Source organism: Alosa pseudoharengus, unplaced genomic scaffold, assembly GCF_046254945.1.
Source record: "Alosa pseudoharengus isolate Yale_2024_CS ecotype anadromous, Long Island Sound unplaced genomic scaffold, YU_APseudo_1.1 YU_APseudo_1.1_scf_18, whole genome shotgun sequence".
NCBI classification, from domain to species: domain Eukaryota; kingdom Metazoa; phylum Chordata; class Actinopteri; order Clupeiformes; family Clupeidae; genus Alosa; species Alosa pseudoharengus.
This window is the reverse complement of record NW_027468650.1, coordinates 6,502,062-6,522,427: the sequence shown is the minus strand read 5'-3', so window position 1 is coordinate 6,522,427 and position 20,366 is coordinate 6,502,062. Positions and strand designations below refer to the sequence as shown.

Sequence of the window (20,366 nt, the reverse complement as noted above, 5' to 3'; positions counted from 1 at the left end):
AAAATTTGCAAGTTAAAATATCCCACACAAATGTTCAGTATTCCATGAGTAATGAGGAAACAAGTGAGCTTGTGGTTTTCAGCAATACCACCCCTGTCGGACGGTCCCCCTTGAGAGCTATGAACTAAGTTATGCCTATGCTATGTCCGACTCCGACATCGTTCAATTCATCCCATTTGTTTCAAATTTGCGCATTACACAAAATGGTTTATGACAAGGATATGCCGATGGTAAGCCTATACTTGTTTTTATGCTGGTAACAAAACAAAAGGGTTCACAAACGTTATTCTTTTTTGGTAACACTTCACTTGACAGTATCGACATAAGAGTGACATGACACTGTCATAAACACATGACACTGTTATGACACATGAAACCTAATCCTAACCTAACCCTAATCCTAACCCTAACTTGTTATGACAAAACCCGAATGTCACTTAATATCAGAAGCGTTATGTCATAAACGTTTATGACTTGTTTATGACACATTCAGGACAGTGTCATGCCACTCTTATATTGACACTGTTAAGTAAAGTGTAACCCTTTTTTCTAAATGCGTACCACCATGGTGACAAAGAGAAAGTGAAATGTAAGCTGACTGTTGAAATGAAAGTTGACTGTTGTCAAATTTGCCAAACAAAATACGGGAGAAACTATGTTTCATTCTCTCTCATGCTGTTTCATTAATCCCGATAAGAAGGGATGCACGTCCCACTTTTGCATAAATAATTCCTGAACGGTTTTGGTCAGGGCTGAAAATGCAACTGTATTTGACAGAGAACAGATATAGGTTGCTAGTGACAAAATATTAGCTTTCAGTGTGGTACGATCTCTTTGTAAATTAGAGAGCTGTGATGTCATAATCGGAATTCAAATCCTGAGCATTTCGGCATTCATGTCAATGGGGGCAAAAACCCGACGAAAAACGGGAATAACGCAAAAACGGCAGCCACACGAAAAATACAAGCGTACTACACCAGTTTGGGCCGGATTTTTTAGAGTTGGAGCCGTGTCGATAGCTCAAAAGCTCTAGGAACAGTTGTCACTCCAAAAATGAGTGGATGGAATAATAATAATAAGTACACTTACGAAGAACAATAGTGGGTTTGCAAGATCAAACCCACTAATTACGGATCATCATTGATTTAGTGTTGAGATTATGTTTATTGAGTGAGATAAGACCCAAATAGCGAGGATAGCCAGGAGGAATGAAACACGTTTGAATCAAACGTAATTTACAAAGAGAGTGGCTTTAACCCTAGCAACCAGCATAGCAACCGCATTATTAAGCATAGTAAAAAAAGCCAATCCATGTCAAACTGATCTTTGTAGAGGGGCAGCTGTGGCCTACTGGCTAGGGTTTCGGGCTTGTAACCGAAGGGTTGCCGGTTCGATCCCCAACCAGAAGGAAAAATGTGGGCGGGGAAAGTGGTTGAGTACTGCTCTCCTATGCCCACTTAACCCCTCACTGCTCCCCGAGCGCCGCTGTAGCAGGCAGCTCACTGCTCCGGGTTAGTGTGTGCTTCACCTCACTGTGTGTTCAGTGTGTGCTGTGTGTGTTTCACTAATTCACGGATTGGGATAAATCAAAGACCAAATTTCCCTCACGGGACCAAAAGAGTATACTTATACTTAAGGCCCATTCACACCAAGAACGATAACTATAAATAAATATTGTTCTCGTTAATATGAATGATGACGTTCGCATAAACTATAACGATAACGACATGAAGAACGATATCGTTGGGGATTACTTTCAGAGAGATTTTCAAAACGATAAAAAGCTAATAGCCAATCAGAACCCATCGAATTTTAACCGTCACATTCCTTAACACAAGGAGAGACTTTCTTTATCGTTGTTCAGTGTGAACGCTTTTATCGTTATCGTTATGGTTATAGTTATCGTTATCGTTCTTGGTTTGAATAGGCTTTTATACTTAGATCCACAGTAGGCCATGTACCTGACCTGTATACACATGGTGTGGCTTCAACCAGGCTTTTGCAAAATTCCACAATTTAATTGAAACTGGCTCTTAAATTCCAATTCAATTCTTGAATTTCACTTGCATTTCAATTGAGGTAGTAAACAGGAAGCAGAATTGCAATTTGAATTGTGCACAACCCTGGCTTCAACCCTAGCAAGTAGCAACCAGCATATCAACTGCATTATTTAGCATAGTAACCACCATATGTACCCTAGCAACGCCCTAACAACCATCTTAATCACCCTAGAAACAACCTAGCAACCACCTCTATAATGTCAACCTAGCAAGCATCATAGCAACCAACATGATTACCCTAGCAACCACCATGGCAACCGCGTTATTTTGCTTAGCAACCACCATATATACCCTAGTAACACCCTAGCAACCATCATAAGTACCCTAGCAACACCCTAGCAACACCCTAGCAACCATGCTAATTACCCTGGCAACAACCTAGCAACCACCACCATAATGTGACCGTAGCAACCACCATAGCACAACACGATTACCCTAGCAACCACCATAGCATTTATGCACTTTGGCTTATTGGATGTTGCGTTACTGCAGATAACTTTTGATCCGCGTGCCTGATTTTCAAAAATGGGGTACTGTTGCGATCCGATTGGCAAAGCCCACTCTTGCAGTTCCTCGGATATGCAATTCTAGTTGAAGATTCAGTGTGTGGTTGAAATAATTAATTAGATAACATTTTCCGTCTTTGCAGAGGAAACGTTTTTGTGTGAAGGGAATTAAAGGCCTGTCTCATAGACGCCTGTCTCAAATACTAGCCGGTGCAGTTTGGCGAATTGGGAAAATAAAAGCCTGGGCTATACTATGTTTAGAAAGTAATTACAGAACAGCTGCTCCTAAGTCAGTGTTCTCCTAACTTCAGACAATAAAGGTGTGGCCGAGGCTTTTACAGAAATGTCTTAAGTCACCAAAACTCCTCTTAACTCCATCCTAACTTTTGGATGACCCTGATGCCAGTCATCTCGATAGAACTCTGCTATCTCAATGTATCGCAATGGATGTACTGCTCAACAGGGTGTTCGGGCACAATGCTCTTTAGTAACTTTTGGAACACTTTGTCATTGTGAATAGGAAATGTTTCGTAGGCAGGTTGTTGAACACTTGCCATGTTGGTGTATTTCATATGCTTGAGGTCTGGTATGATTTTGACTGTGGTGTTCTGTGTCTACTTTTTGCTCAGTGTGACAAGTATGGGTGACAAAAAGAAAAAAGAATATTTATTAAAAAAAGTCCACAAAATGTTATATATATGTCTGTGTCTTTTTGTATGTGTACCGTTCATATGGAAATATGTATAAAATCGGTATATGAATAAAAGACTTAAAAACTATCAAATATACATCAGTCATAATGCTCCTACCTTGTGCAATTAACTGTTTAAACAGAAATGTCAAACCGTGTGGCCTTGGCCTTGAGATCATTTTTAGAACATGCTGAAAGTTAATCATTGAAGCTTTATCATTTCATAGATTCAGTTCTTCTCCACCCTCCAGTAGCACCTAAAAATATCAAGTTTGGTTCACACATAAGTTACCTCAGATGACACAGCCACATCACAGGCTTCACTCTTTTGGATTGGACAGCCAGAACTACACTGGGATTATAAAAGCTGGCGGAAAGTAACAAACTAGTCACACAAGCAATATGAAGGTCCTTCTGCTTTTGGGATTTGTTGGCATCGCTCTGGCTGAGCTGACCAGATTTGAGGGGTAAAAAGATTACACTTTTCTCAGCCATCACTCAACTGCAGTGTCCAGTGCATGTTCTGATGACAAGTGTGGAGCTCAGATGTAGTGAGAGTGTGTTCCCTCTCTCTCTTTCCCCCTCTCTGCATCAGGGAGCAGGTCTTCCGTCTGAAGCCCACCACTGACGAACATGTGACCCTCATCAAGGATCTGGCCCGCAACATGGAGGTAAAGTGCACGCCACACACCAGTAGGAGCTAGAAGTGTATTCATTAGTCATGTTCACCTTTCCTTTTTTAGGGAACATTTATCTCCTACATGCAAAGAAGATATTCCAACATGCACAGACATTGTGAGAGTGTAGCCTTCTCAGGAAATGTCAGATTAGATAATTTTACATTTTGATTTGCAAGTAATTTCAGTAGAACTGTAGTTAAGTATTGTTGTTTGATTTATCTTTACTCAATCAAAACAACACCACTGCAATTTTATTGATATCACCTGAAATACATAATGACATGACTTTTTAAAAATGGAGATATAGCGTTTTTGTACCAAACTCTTCATATTTAGACTATAACATATGTTCGGTTAAAAAACTAGATGTACTGCAGAGCGGTACAAAATATGACTGCCGCACAGTCCAGCAACATTTTTCCACAAAAATAAGTCACGTTTGTCAAATTGTGTTCATTTCCTACTTTGTTCCTTTTTTTGTGTTTGTAATTGAGTGTGTGCAGAGTGTGTGGTTATTTTTGTGTATATGTGTGCATGTGTGCGTGTAGGTGTTTATGTTTGTGTGTGTATGTGTGCGTGCATGTGCTTGTGTGTGTGCATGTGTGTGTGCATATGCATGCATGCGTACAAATGTCTACTGTGTGTGTATGTGTCATACGTATGATTACTGTAAATGTATGTGTGTGCATGTGTATCTGTTAATGCACATGTGTGCATATGGAATGGAGGCAAGCATACGCAAAAATTGGTCATCCTAGGCCCTACGGTTCTCAAGATATTCACAGAAAACTGTTGGTGTACAGTCACTAAATGTACACATAAATTAATTTATTGTATGGCCCCTGATGAACGAAAGTCCACGAAACTTGACATGCATTCAGAGGGTGTCATAATGATCCTACACTTTCAGTTTCGTGCAGTTTTGACCATGTCAGCCAGAGATATTGTGATTACAACACCTAATTTTTGCTTTTTCATTTTTAACTAGGTGGCACTATACAGGAAATGAATGGTTATGGAATGGTTTGACATGGCCCTTTAAGACCAACATACAAATTCTAGGCCCTACGGTTCTCGAGATATTCACAGAAAACTGTGTCCGGCCACCTACAGGCCACTTGGTGTACAGTAACATAAATTAATTTATTGTATGGCCCCCCACCCCAATGGAATTCCAAAAAACTTGACGTGCATTCAGAGGGGGTCATAATGATCCTACACTTCTAATTTCTTGCAGCTTTGACCATGTCAGGTCAGAGATACCTGCGATTACAACATCTCATTTTTGCTTTTTAATTTTTAACTAGGTGGCGCTATATATGAAATGAGTGGTTATGGGATGGGTTGACATGGCCCCTTAAAACCAACATACAAAAAAAGGTGGTCCTCCTAGGCCCTACAATTCTTGAGATATTCACAAAAAACTGTGTCCGCCCTACCCTCCTGGAGTTCCAGTCCGACCCCCCGAAAGGAGGGTAGGGCGGACACAGTTTTCTATTAATATCTAAACAATGGTTCCATGCTATCCTTGTGGGGCTACATACCCACCATGCCCACCGGTCTTTCAGTGTCCCAGGAATCCTTGAAGGAAAATTACACATGTACTGTATGCGGAAAAAAAAGAAAACAAAACAGAAGAAAAAACTCTGACTAAAGCCGCTTCGCTGCGTGGCGGTCATTATTAGAACCCTTGATTGTTACTCTCACAGCTCCAAAATCAATTTGTGGGAAAAAGACTCCACTTAATAGCAAAAGGCAGGAGAGAGTGTGCACATGTCATACATCTTTGCAAGCACATTTTGTTGCTTCAGCTCTGCCATGATAAATTAGTTTGTCTTACACCCTTACACCGAATAGGGTAATGGTTCCCAGACTATCAGCTTCAGAAAATAGCTACGCTATCTACCACCAAGCTACTGAGAAATGTGGTTAAGCTAGTAGCTTCGTCAGCACGTTTTTTCTCTGTAAGCATGTATGTGTAGCCAGAGACTTTCTAATAAGGAGACACAGCACTCAAAAAATGCTCCATAGAAATGCATGGGGCTAGTTTGTCACGCCAATATGGCCGTTGTCTACACATATCCCACCCCTTCATCGGCAAAACGTCGACATGTGAATACATTGAGCCAATCATATGGTGTGTTGTGAAAACATCATGCCAATCATGTGTTGTGATCTCGCCGCTGGAGCAAGATTGGTGTCGTGAAGCCTTGCGCACGCGCAGTTCGACCCAAAGACTGTGCCCGATGAGTGCCCATAAAACGTTGGTATATGGCCGCCGAGTGGAGGGACTTGCCTAAAAGGACTTTGGTGTAGCTGTGTAAGTTAGTGTGCCAGTGTGGGAGAGAACCATATGTTCAGGTGAGGCTCACTTTGGAAAGTGTGGTTTTTATTTATAAGAGTTTGTGTCTGGCGCCCTCTGCAGGTGGACTTCTGGAGCCCTGAGGGTGCTGAGCTGGTGACCATCGACATTGATGTGGACATCCACATTCCCGCCTCCCACACCTCCATGGCCTACACCATCCTGAACCAGAGTGACATGGAACATGAGTAAGGCAGTCCTGTTTGTTCAATTATCCCTATCGGCACATGATGTTTATTTCAATACATTATATACAGGTGCATCTAAAAAAATGAATATCATGGAAAAGTCTATTGCCCTGCCCAGACTGAGAGATTAAAAGCTCATGAAACCATTTAACTTAATTAACTGATTAGAGTTCTTCTCAGTTCAACATTTCTGTATTATAAATTCTTTATTCTAATATTTTTAGGATACTGGATTTTTTCCCCCCATAATCTTCAAGATTAAAATAAAAAAGTCTTGAAATATGTAAGTTTATGTGTAATGAATCTAGATTATATTAAAGTTTCACTTTTTGAAATAAATAATGGGAAAAATAATCTTTTCCATGATATTCAAATTTTTTTTAGATGCATCCATAGTGGCAGACGCAGACACTTCAAATGACACATGCAAATAGTACACATTAAACTGCACAGAAGTGTTATTTATAGAGAGTACAGTTAGTACAGAGAGAGTTCATGGTTCCCTGCAGGATTCTGATTGAGGATCTCCAGGCTCAGATTGAGGCTCAGATGGACGGACCTAAGGTCAGCCCCAGGTCCCACGCCTACACCAAGTACAACAGCTGGGACAAGGTGAGCTTCTCCTTATGGATTTGCATTCTGTGTCCATTTCATCCTTTATTCTGTAATGTCTTCTACATCTTCAGACTGACTCTTCCACCATCTTGTCTCATCCTCCCATCATCTTCTGCATCTGCTGGTTGACCTCTTCCCCTATCCGTCTCTCCACAGATCCAGGCCTGGATTGCCTCCATCACCTCTGCCAACTCTAATCTGATGAGCAGACAGGTGATCGGAAACACCTACGAGGGCCGTCCCATGCACTTGCTGAAGGTACAGACACTGTCCACTAGGAGTCTCTCTTCTCCTTATCACACCATTACAGATGGTACATACTCTTCACTCACTGTCAAAATGGTGCTCTAATGCAGTGTGTCAACATGCAGCTGTGAAAAATGAGAATATATTTTAATCTCTAATAAGATATATATATATATATATATATATATATTTCCTTTTTAACCCTGAGCCCCAGCAAACAGCATATTTTAATCCCTAATAAGATATATATATATATTTCCTTTTTAATCCTGAGCCCCAGTAAACAGCATACATTTGCTCTTTGCTCACAGATTGGCAAGCAGACTGGCTCCACCAAGCCTGCCATCTTCCTGGACTGTGGTATCCATGCCAGAGAGTGGATCTCCCCTGCTTTCTGCCAGTGGTTTGTCAAGGAGGTATGACCCACCAGTTAGAAACAGCAACAGCTTTCCACTGCATCTACTCTGATTTTCTGCTTTTTGAAAACAGACCTCTTGTGTCTGTTGCAGGCTGTGTCCACCTACGGAACTGATTCTCAGATGACCAGCCTGCTGGATCAGATGGATGTCTACGTTCTGCCTGTCTTCAACATTGACGGCTATGATTACACCTGGAAGAGCGTATGTCATATATGTTTAAATGTTCCTCTTGATGGAAAGCCACAGGCATCTGTGATCTTCTTTGTGAAATGTTCCTTGTCTTTTGGACTTGTAGAACAGGATGTGGAGGAAGACTCGGAAGCCTAGCAGTTCCAGCTGCGTCGGTACTGACCTCAACAGAAACTTTGATGCCGGCTGGTGCAGTGAGTAGTGGTTCTTTTTGATGAAAAAACATACAATTTAAAACAAGCAAACATCAACTTCAGATAACTTCTCATTAACACAAAATACATTAAAACATGGATGGTTTCATTTTTACTTCCTAAAGTGGTCAACAGAAGGTGCTGTTTCCCAGTCTCGTCTAACTCTCCTGTGTCTCGTTTGTGGTCACAGCCGTGGGGGCCTCCTCCAACCCCTGCAGCGACACCTACTGCGGCTCCAAGCCCGAGTCTGAGATTGAGTCCAAGAATGTGGCTGACTTTATCCGCAGAAACCAGGCCACCATCAAAGCCTACATCACCGTCCACTCCTACGGCCAGATGCTCCTCTTCCCCTACTCCTACACCTTCGACCTGGCTGCTGATCACGCTGAGCTGGTATGATCACACTACAGTAATCCTACACCCGATATGAGTAGTATCAGTGGCGCAAAAAGTGGGTATGCGCTATATGCGGTGCAGAACCATGGGGGCGCCAAAGCGATGGTAATAATAATAATAATAATAATAATAATAATAATATATTTGGTGTATTCTATATGTAGCTACTGTTGTACGTTTCTAAATCATTTCTGCATTTCCTCAATGTTAAATAACATTTTAGAGGACTAACAGGTAGGCGCCCTATCTCATAAGATTCCATCATAGAATTTTGACATAGAAGAGTGAGTGGGGGCGCCGTGAGCGCTGAGTGAGCAGGTACGAGTAGTGAGTTTTCGTCTATGGGGCTAAAATAGAAAAAAGAAAGGGAAAATGAGATGACATGTCAAGGGATGCGACAGTAGTTAAATAAGTGGATGGTGAAAAGCAACAGGTATTTAAAGTGTGACGTCTGTGCTTGGAAGCACACATGTTATTCATGTTACCAGACTAACTAGCGTTTGCTAAGCATATGCCGATTGAAACAGCCATTCAGATAGCTACTGTAGGTGGCTACCATGCCCATACTGCACTTTTAATGGCAAAGTGCAAACAGAAATGTCAAACTAGCAACAACTCATTACATGATTCCATTTCCTAACAATGAAGACTCCTTGTAATAACTTAATATTGTGCTGTCAATGTGGCTCAAACAAAGGCTAGAGTTGAATCAGCCTTATCCTTTGTGAGCAACAGCTGGCAAAATGATGTTATGAGAACCGTTTAGACTCTCTTAAAGTGACAATAGACTTTTAACAATACTTCAAGTTCAAATCGGCAGAATTTCTTAAAAAATAATAATATGTAATACATTATTGGCCTTTGGTTTTACTTTAGTTGTTTGTGTTTTTTTTTTTTTTTTTGGGGGGGGGGGGGGGGTGGAGGTGGGGGGGCGCCAATTTGTTGTTGCATACCCCTCAAAAAATGGGTAGCTGCGCCCCTGAGTAGTATCACTAATGCAAGGGCGTAGGTTTGGTCTGAGCTTTGGTGGGGACACTACCCAGCCCCTAATGTAGCTTATGATGCACACCCTTTGTATGATGCATTACTTACTGTAAGCAGTCAAACAGTAAAACATTTCGTCAAAACACCATGTCAAATTTACCTGTAGCCCTGAATCTTCCCTATCTGAGCAACAACCTGGCCTCTGTCACCTAGGGTGGCCAGACGTCCTGCTTTAGGAAGGACAGTCCTGATTTTCAATGCCCTGTCCTGCATCCTGAGCAACATCAAGTAGGACGCATATTTGTCCTGCTTTTTGAGACAGGCTTGAAGAGCGGAGTTCTAGAATCTTTGCTGGGATGCAGCACAACGTTCAATGCCATAACATATCTAGTCTAACAATAACAAATGATTGACCAAGAGCGGTGTCAGATAAATATCTGAGCAGATATCATTGGTTAAAAATGTAAACGGCTCTATGTGCTGCTACGTCATATGTATTCCGGCTTCATTGACAGAAAGTTAGCCTACTGGTTAGCGCTTCGGACTTGTAACCGGAGAGTTGCCGGTTCGAACCCCGACCAGTAAGAACGGCTGAAGTGCCCTTGAGCAAGGCACCTAACCCCTCACAGTTCCCTGAGCGCCGCTGTAGCAGGCAGCTCACTGCGTCGGGATTAGTGTGTGCTTTGCTTCACCTCACTGTGTGCTGAGTGTGTTTTAGTAATTCACGGATTGGGATAAATGCAGAGACTGCACCCCCCCCCCCCCCCATCCCCACCTCCCCCCAACATTCAAAATCAATTGTATGCACCATATTGCTATGTAGCATAGTAATATTATACACCATGTGAAAGCTTGAACTCTTGGGAATCCAAAAATGAAATTTATTTATGTACAGTCTGTATAGTGCTTTACATTGCCAGATTGATCATAATATGTCTTAATTAAATTTAATCCCTGCTGCCCTCCTCCCCCTCCTCCGCTTTTGGTGCTACCCTGACCTCTGGCTGCAGTGTAGCTGCAGCACAATAAGTAGATGCAACATATTGGGTACTGAAATATTCACAAGAATCCATAGAAATTTAATCTTCATGTTTTTTTTATCCAATATTAGTTGTGCAGATGTATAGTTTATCTTATACACAACCATTGAACCAACAAAGTAAATGCAAAAATAGAGACTTGTAATTATTGTATTGTAATTATTCCATATTTTGTGTAGTCATTCTATATCAGAACACCTGACATACAATCCAAATAGTCTACAAGAAACCTCAGAGTGTTACCTTTCATTTGAGACCAAGATTATGCGTCTAGAGAGGTTGCTACACAGCAAGGCTTTTATTGTCAGTATGCATTTTGGGTAACCAAAAGTCCTATGGGGAGTTTCCATAGGGCATTTTACAAAACGCATGAGCAAATCTTGGTAAATAATGGACTAAAGTACTCATTTTTCATTCTATATTGATCTACTTTTTCACAAAGCTTCACAAGACCTGGTGCTAGGGCTCAGTTGTGTTTCTAAGTCCATTCAACTGACCTAGAGGGCTGAATTGTGGTCAGTTCAGAGATGCTTGCAATCCGGCAGGAAGAAAAAACTATATTCTAACCTCTGTAGCCCTGTGTCAGTACATCACACAGTTATTCTGATTGTTCCCTAAGAAACTACAAGGTCTCAGCTTTCTAAAGTGACCAAGCATTTGATGGTAGGCCAAACTAGGTGGGAACAGTGGCCTCTGAAGTAGGCACAGTGAAATTTCAAGGGGGAAGAGTCTAAAAATGCCCATCCCATATGAAGTTAATCCAGCCGGGATTGAGGAACTCCACATATGACTTGGATTGCATATGGGTTCCCAAAATGCATACTAACAATAAAAGGCTTACTCTGTGGCAACCTCTTGGTGTAGAAGCATAATCCTGGTCTCAAATGAAAGGTAACACTTCTCCGTGGAAGGCACACTGTTTCATATCTTCAGTCGATATCACAGTGTTAAATCTTGTCCGTCTCCTCTTTAGATGAGTGTTGCTCAGGGAGCCTGCGATGCCCTGACCAGCCTGTATGGCACCAAGTACATTGTGGGCCCCGGTGCTGCCACCATCTGTGAGTTCTCAAATATCAAAATATCAACAACCTTTTGCCAGAATTGCAAACTGCATCTTTAATCTACTATTATGTCTGAAAAATATAATATATTAGCATTGTGCATTACCTGAATGGGCCATCTTCAAGAATGATGATGAAAGATGGCACTGGAAAAAAATAACTATTATTAATTAATTGCAGTAATATATTTAATTATTATTAATTAATTGAAGTATTTTGTCGTGTTGCTGATTGAAAGCCATATATGATTGATGTGTGTTCTCCCAGACCCCTGTGCTGGAGGCTCTGATGACTGGGCCTATGACCTGGGTGTGAAGTACTCCTACACCTTTGAGCTGCGTGACGAAGGTCGCTATGGCTTCCTGCTCCCCGAATCCCAGATCAAGCCCACTTGTGAGGAGACCATGTTGGCTGTTAAGTACATTGCTGCCCACGTGCAGAAGAACCTCTACTAATCAGACTGGATCTTCGGAGGACATTGTGTGTCTCCAGTTAATAAGGCACAGCACCATCAGTGCTTTTTCACCCATGTTTCACCATTCCTGTATCTGTGAATAGAAATATGGATATGCAGAAATAATAAACACTTGCCAGAAACAATGCAGGACTGAGTTTTTCCTCAGTGTCAAGCAACTGCCAAAGTAGTTCAGTCTCAAATTAGTCTCAACCCTTTATCTATAGGGAACACCAATGAAATGAAAGCTTTTACCTGAACATCAAAATAGAATGTTCTCAGTGGTGTATGTCCTTCTCAGTGGTGAATGTCTCTCAGGTAATCCCAATGGCTAGTCATTAGCCAAGGTTGAGATATTTAGCGGATATGTGGATATAGAAATAATATTAGTTGCTGTTACTGCCAACAGGAAAGAATGTTTAACAAATGTATGTCAGATAAAACACTTTGACAATTGCCACTGATTTTGGAAATTAATCAGTTTTGATCATTTTTGAAATATTTTAATCAGTTTCTATTGTATTCCTTTTGTATTGCTTTCCTCCCTTCACTCTCCTCCAGCCTCTCCTTCGCATAGTAGAGAAGGTGAGGCTGATTCTAGTTGCGCATTTCTGGCTTCTTATGCCATGGTTTTCAGCAATTGAGAAGAAATAATAAAGGTCCGCACACTGATTGAAGCTCCCAAACGTGGATTTATTTGTACGACGTTTCGGACATGTTGTCCTTCATCAAAAGTGCAATGCAGAACAGGTGTGGGGGGTGGGGAATATATACCTGGGAATAGGGCAAGGGGTGTGTCACTCATGAGTCAAGAATATATACAAAATGTACACAAGGGGGCCATAATGACCCAAACAGAACCCCCAATCAATATTGGCTGTAATGTTACAGAACAGGATAAATTACATTAAGGTCTACTAGAGGCTCATATACATAGTAAGGTTGATGTGAAATAGTCTAATACAGCTTCATAAATATCATTTTATCACATTGTAAAATTTGCAAGTTAAAATATCCCACACAAATGTTCAGTATTCCGTGAGTAATGAGGAAACAAGTAAGCTTGTGGTTTTCAGCAATACCACCCCTGTTGGACGGTCCGCCATGAGAGCTATGAACTAAGTTATGCCTATGCTATGTCCGACTCCGACATCGTTCAATTCATCCCATTTGTTTCAAATTTGCGCATTACACAAAATGGTTTATGACAAGGATAGGCCGATGGTAAGCCTATACTTGTTTTTATGCTGGCAACAAAACAAAAGGGTTCACAAACGTTATTCTTTTTTTGGTAACACTTTACTTGACAGTATCGACATACGAGTGTCATGACACTGTCATAAACACACTGTTATGACACATGAAACCTAATCCTAACTCTAACCCTAACCCTAACTTGTTATGACAAAAACCGAATGTCACTTAATATCAGAAGCGTTATGTCATAAACGTTTATGACTTGTCACTCTTATGTTGACACTGTCAAGAAAAGTGTAACCCTTTTTTCTAAATGCATAACACCATGGCGACAAAGAGAAAGTGAAATGTAAGCTGACTGTTGAAATGAAAGTTGACTGTTGTCAAATGTGCCAAACAAAATACGGGAGAAACTATGTTTCATTCTCTCATGCTGTTTCATTAATCCCGAAAAGAAGGGATGCACGTCCCACTTTTGCATAAATAATTCCTGAACGGTTTTGGTCAGGGCTGAAAATGCAACTGCATTTGATAGAGAACAGATATAGGTTGTTAGTGACAAAATATTAGCTTTCACAGTGTGGTACGATCTCTTTGTAAATTAGAGAGCTGTGATGTCATAATCGGAATTCAAATCCTGAGCATTCCGCCATTCATGTCAATGGGGGCAAAAACCTGACGAAAAATGGGAATAACGCAAAAACGACAAGGGGCAGCCACACAAAAAATACAAGCGTACTATACCAGTTTGGGACGGATTTTTTAGAGTTGGAGCTGTGTCGATAGCTCAAAAGCTCTAGGAACAGTTGTCGCTCCAAAAATGAGTGGATGGAATAATAATAATAAGTACACTTAAGAAACTAGATCAAACCCACTAATTACGGATCATCATTCATTTAGTGTTAAGTTATGTTTATTGAGTGAGATAAGACCGAAATAGCGAGGATAGCCAGGAGGAATGAAACACATTTGAATCAAACGTAATTTACAAAGAGAGTGGCTTTAACCCTAGCAACCAGCATAGCAACCGCATTATTAAGCATAGTAAAAAAAAGCCCATCCATGTCAAACTGATCTTTGTAGAGGGGCAGCTGTGGGTTCGGGCTTGTAACCGAAGGGTTGCCAGTTCGATCCCCAACCAGTTGGAAAAATGTGGGCGGGGAAAGTGGTTGAGTACTGCTCTCCTATGCCCACATCCACAGCTGAAGTGCCCTTGAGCAAGCCACTTAACTCCTCACTGCTCCCCTGTGTGTTCACTGTGAGCTGTGTTCCACTACCTGTGTGTGTTCCACTAATTCACGGATTGGGATAAATGCAAAGACCAAATTTCCCTCACGGGACCAAAAGAGTATACTTATACTTAAGGCCCATTCACACCAAGAACGATAACGATAACTATAAATAAATATTGTTCTCGTTAATATGAATGATGACGTTCACACATAAACTATAACGATAACGACATGAAGAACGATATCGTTGGGGATCACTTTCAGAGCGATTTTCAGAACGATAAAAAGCTAATAGCCAATCAGAACCCATCGAATTTTAACCGTCACATTCATTAACACAAGGAGAGACTTTCTTTATCGTTGTTCAGTGTGAACGCTTTTATCGTTATGGTTATAGTTATCGTTATCGTTCTTGGTGTGAATAGGCCTTTATACTTAGATCCACAGTAGGCCATGTACCTGACCTGTATACACATGGTTTGGCTTCAACCAGGCTTGTGCAAAATTCTAGCCTGATGAGCCAGACCCACATTAAAATGTAGGGTCTGGGCACTCACCGTTCGCAGTGCTCAGTCCGAGGGGAGGGATAATCGGTTGTCTTTCAAATTCCCTCTGCACGCAATAGGACAGCGCTATGAGTCCCATGCGTTTCCCACCAGCGGAGCTAGTTGGCTAGTTCAAACTTTTGCCAACTTAATAAAAGCTTAACTTGTGTCACACTGTTCGCCAACAGCAACATTATCTTATTTGTTTTCAAGTAGCAGGGAATTCAAGCCAAACCGTTGCAACTCTGCCATCAATCAATATGTTAAGCCCGCCTAACGACTCTATACACGATTTGATTGGCCTGATAGAAGTTTAATTTTTCGAGCTCACAAGCCAACAGAGAGTTGCTAGACTAGCCCTGATTTCTAGGCTAGCAAAATTCCAGAATTTAATTGAAACTGGCTCTTAAATTCCAATTCAATTCTTGAATTTCACTTGCATTTCAATTGAGGTAGCAAACAGGAAGTAGAATTGCAATTCGAATTGTGCACCACCCTGGCTTCAACCCTAGCAAGTAGCAACCAGCATAGCAACTGCATTTTTTAGCATAGTAACCACCATATGTACCCTAGCAACGCCCTAACAACCATCTTAATCACCCTAGCAACAACCTAGCAACCACCTCTATAATGTCAACCTAGCAAGCATCATTGCAACCAACCTGATTACCCTAGCAACCACCATGGCAACCACATTATTTTGCTTAGCAACCACCATATATACCCTAGCAACACCCTAGCAACCATTATAATTACCCTAGCAACACCCTAGCAACCATGCTAATTACCCTGGCAACAACCTAGCAACCACCACCATAATGTGACCGTAGCAACCACCATAGCACAGCACGATTACCCTAGCAACCACCATATCATTTATGCACTTTGGCTTATTGGATGTTGCGTTAATGCAGATCATTTTTGATCCGCGTGCCCGACTTTCAAAAATGGGGTACTGTTGCGATCCGATTGGCCAACTGCACCTGATCAAGCCCACTCTTGCAGTTCCTCGGATATGCAATTCTAGTTGAAGCTTATCATCGGATAGCCTGGTCATATGGGTAGACATTCAGTGTGTTTGAAATAATTAATTAGATAACATTTTCCGTCTTTGCAGAGGAAACGTTTTTGTGTGAAGGAAATTAAAGGCCTGTCTCATAGACGCCTGTCTCAAATACTAGCCGGTGCAAAAAAAGCCCGGGCTATTTTACGGTAACTATTGTAACGTCGGTGTCTTCTGGACTGAGTGCTAGCTCCCAGAATGCAATGTGTGTGAATGCTGGTTTGTGTAATGTCGGTTTTAGTGAGTGTAATTGCATTTACCATGTCATGTATGTGTTAGCTTGAGTAGTCTTTCTTTAGGTTGTACGTCATGTATTTTACCCGGTGTACTGTATTTGACTACCCTGTTCGTGTATCATGCTTGTTTTATTGACTTCCCTTGTGTTCCCTATGTAATGGTGTAATGGTTTCCGCATTACAAGTCAAAGTCAAAGTCTGCTTTATTGTCAATTTCTTCACATGTCAAGACATACAAAGAGATCGAAATTACATTTCCCACTATCCCACGGTGGAGACAAGACATATTTTACCAATTAAGTCCACAGACAAACATAACATTCAAGTAAACAATATAAAAAGTAAATAAGAAGGCACATACAATGAAGAAATAAGAGCAGCAAAATTTGGGTTGAAATTGTGCAATTTTCCATACAGTAGACAGTCAATATAATAGTGCAAAAGTCAAGCGAATAAATGGCTGAGGTAGTTCTGTTTGACCTAAGTATGCAAGTGGCATAGTGGTGCAAGTTATGTAAGAGCAGCAGAAGTGTGTTCAGAAGTGTTTTCAGGACAACAGGACAACAACAACAAGTTGCAAAGTGTGCAAGTGTACAAGTGGAGTAGTGCAAGTGGAGTAGTGCAAGGCAGCCATTGTGGGTCCAAAGTCCAGGATGTTATGTAGCTGAGGGTGGAGGGGGGAGAGGGGGGAGAGAGTTCAGCATCCTAACAGCCTGGTGTATGAAGCTGTTGGTGAGTCTGGTGGTGCGGGAGCGCAGGCTTCTGTACCTCTTCCCAGAGGGCAGTAGATCAAACAAATTGTGAGCGGGGTGACTTGCATCACTCACAATTGTGGTCGCCTTGCGGGTGAGGTGGGTGGTGTAAATGTCCTTCAGGGAGGGGAGTGAAGCACCAATAATCCTTCCAGCTGTGTTCACTATGCGCTGCAGGGCTTTCCTGGTGCAGCTTCTGCCCCACACAGCGATACAGCTGGAGAGGATGCTCTCAATGGTGCCTCGGTAGAATGTGGTCATGATGGCTGGTGGAGCACTTCTGCAGGAAGTAGAGGCGGCGCTGAGCTTTCTTCGCCAGTGATGCAGTGTTGGTGGTCCAGGAGAGGTCTTCACTGATGTGCACCCCCAGGAATTTGGTGCTGCTCACTCTCTCCACCACAGCACCGTCGATGGTCAGTGGCAGGTGTTGGATGTGACCTCCAGAAGTCAACAACAATCTCCTTGGTCTTGCTGACGTTCAGCAGGAGCATTAATCGTTGCACTATGTTTAGAAAGTCATTACAGAACAGCTGCTCCTAAGTCAGTGTTCTCCTAACTTCAGATAGGAAAGGTGTGGCCGAGGCTTTTACAGAAAGTCACCAAAACTCCTCCTAACTCCATCCTAACTTTGGGATGACCCTGATGCCAGTCATCTCGATAGAACTCCGCTATCTCAAAGTATCGCAATGGATGTACTGCTCAACAGGACGTTCGGGCACAAAGCTCCTTAGTAACTTTGGAACACTTTGCCATTGTGAAGTGGAAATGTTTCGTATCTGGTTGTTGAACACTTGCCATGTTGGTGTATTTCATATGCTTGAGATCTGATATGATTTTGACTGTGGTTATGTTCTGTGTTCTGTGGCTATGCACTGTTTGCTCAGTGTGACAAGTATGGGTGATTTACAAAAAAGAAATGTGGGAGAAATATTTGCTAGTTGTGTCCATATCTGCTGTGCTGACAGAACTGTTATCATGATTGTGCTCTTGTGAATGAGAAAATTGCTATTTACACTGATGAAAGTTGGCAAAATGTTGTATATATGTCTGTCTTTTTGTATGTTTACTGTCATATGGAAATTTGTATAAAAATCAGTATATGAATAAAAGACTAAAAAACTATCAAATATGCATCAGTCATAATGTTCCTACCTTGTGCAATTAACTGTTGTAAACCGAAATGTCAAACCTTGTGGCCTTGGCCTTGAGGTCATTTTTAGAACATGCTGAAAGTTAATCATTGAAACTTTATCATTTCATAGATTCAGTTCTTCTCCACCCTCCAGTAGCACCTAAAAATATCAAGTTTGGTTCACACATTAGTTACCTCAGATGAAACATAGCCACATCACAGGCTTCACTCTTTTGGATTGGACAGCCAGAACTTCACTGGGATTATAAAAGCTGGCGGAAAGTAACAAACTAGTCACACAAGCAATATGAAGGTCCTTCTGCTTTTGGGATTTGTTGGCGTCGCTCTGGCTGAGCTGACCAGATTTGAGGGGTAAAAAGATTACACTTCTCTCAGCTATCACCCAACTGCAGTGTCTAGTGCATGTTCTGATGACAAGTGTGGAGCTCAGATGTAGTGAGAGTGTGTTCCCTCTCTCTCTTTCCCCCTCTCTGCATCAGGGAGCAGGTCTTCCGTCTGAAGCCCACAACTGACGAACATGTGACCCTCATCAAGGATCTGGCCCGCAACATGGAGGTAAAGTGCACGCCACACACCAGTAGGAGCTAGAAGTGTATTCATTAGTCATGTTCACCTTTGCTTTTTTAGGGAACATTTATCTCCTACATGCAAAGAAGATATTCCAACATACACAGACATTGTGAGAGTGTAGCCTTCTCAGGAAATGTCAGTTTAGCATTCATTTATCGTCAGATTTGCAGGCAACGGGCACCACACTTACAGTGATACACCAACTTACTTTTATAATAAAGCCCATTTTACCAAAGTCATTGTCCACAATAGTAATATTTCTTAAAACAGAGGCCTAACCACAGAGTGATTCTCTTTGAGGCCCGTATACAAAGTAAATGACTGTCTCCAATAAAATGTATCTAGAACAGATAGGATGGGTTACAACTATTACCAACCAGAATTTTCTTTGTTGTTGCATTGGAAAGGGTGTCAATTCACACAAATGAGTCAGTTCACAGAACAATTAGAAATAAGGTCTAACAGATGAAGAAGCATTTATTGTAGTATATCATCTACTAAAACACTCTACTAAACATCTACTAAAACAGCCTTATCTGTCTTCATCGAATTAATATCCTACACATTTGTGTATAATTACACATTTTCTGTTTTAGGATTTGCTATATCGCTATTTTCTACCAGGAAATGTGTGTTATACAGGGTGTGTAAGCATGGATAATAAAATTTGCTAAACTATTCTCCATACATGTCTGTGTATGGATGTTTGTTTGTTTCTGGTTAAGGATTATGGTTGAATATGCTGTATATATAATCTGAACACATCAGTCAGTAAGCTACTTAGAAAATATAGTGAGCTAAGCTAGCAGTTATTAAACGAGGCTTACAGAAAAGCTTCCTCTAGACAAAATGTATCCATAGCTAAGTTATTTTGCAAAAAAATAGTTTACTACATAAGAAGCTACTTTAAAAAAATTACATGAACAAAAAAAGTGAACCAGCTTCATGCCAAGTCAGTGCTATTTGAATGACCAATAGCCAATATAACTCAGTCAAACAGATACAGTAACTTAGTAACCTTTAGTTACATATGTAGGCTATAACATATGTTCAGTTGACCCTTGATTGTTACTCTCACAGCTCCTAAATCAATTTGGGGGGGAAAAGGCTTCACTTAGCCTAATAGAAAAGGCAGAGAGTGTGCATATGGCATACATCTTTGCAAGCACAATTTTGTTGCTTCAGCTCTGCCATGAAAAATTTGTTTGTCTTACAAATTCACACCGAATAGGCTAATGTCTCCCAGACAATATAATGCAATAAAGGACCAATGCCCTTCTTTTCTCAGATTCAGTTGGACAAATGTGTCATGCTTGTCAGATCCATTGAATAGAACTGAACTTGCATGTATCTGCCAGAAGGAAACTCTACTGTGAGCTTCACAAATGCTCTGGAAAATGTCGCTTCTGTCAATGCTACTGCACTACATGGTCAAACACAGCTATAGCTTTTGAAAAGCTGTCAGCTTCAGAAAATAGCTACGCTACCTACCACCAAGCTACTGAGAAATGTGGTTAAGCTAGTAGCTTCGTC

At 41.2% G+C, this 20,366-nt stretch overlaps 1 protein-coding gene across 1 annotated transcript; it reads left to right on the top strand.

Moving 5' to 3' along the window:
* Positions 1-3,659: 3,659 nt before the first annotated feature.
* LOC143131596 (carboxypeptidase B-like) lies at positions 3,660-12,353 on the top strand. The gene is made up of 11 exons (XM_076291231.1): positions 3,660-3,724; positions 3,853-3,928; positions 6,363-6,487; positions 6,997-7,099; positions 7,259-7,360; positions 7,660-7,764; positions 7,858-7,968; positions 8,063-8,150; positions 8,341-8,543; positions 11,544-11,628; positions 11,899-12,353. The coding sequence occupies exons 1-11, from the start codon at positions 3,660-3,662 to the stop codon at positions 12,084-12,086; spliced, it is 1,251 nt and encodes a 416-aa protein (XP_076147346.1). The 3' UTR covers positions 12,087-12,353.
* The last annotated feature ends 8,013 nt before the right edge of the window (positions 12,354-20,366 follow it).

Bases quoted from the DNA above. Each gene is read 5' to 3' on its own strand.
- LOC143131596 (XM_076291231.1), top strand. From the start codon at position 3,660: ATGAAGGTCCTTCTGCTTTTGGGATTTGTTGGCATCGCTCTGGCTGAG. The intron at 7,765-7,857 runs GTATGACCCACC...TGTCTGTTGCAG, and splicing joins GCCAGTGGTTTGTCAAGGAG to GCTGTGTCCACCTACGGAAC. The intron at 11,629-11,898 runs GTGAGTTCTCAA...GTGTTCTCCCAG, and splicing joins CCCCGGTGCTGCCACCATCT to ACCCCTGTGCTGGAGGCTCT.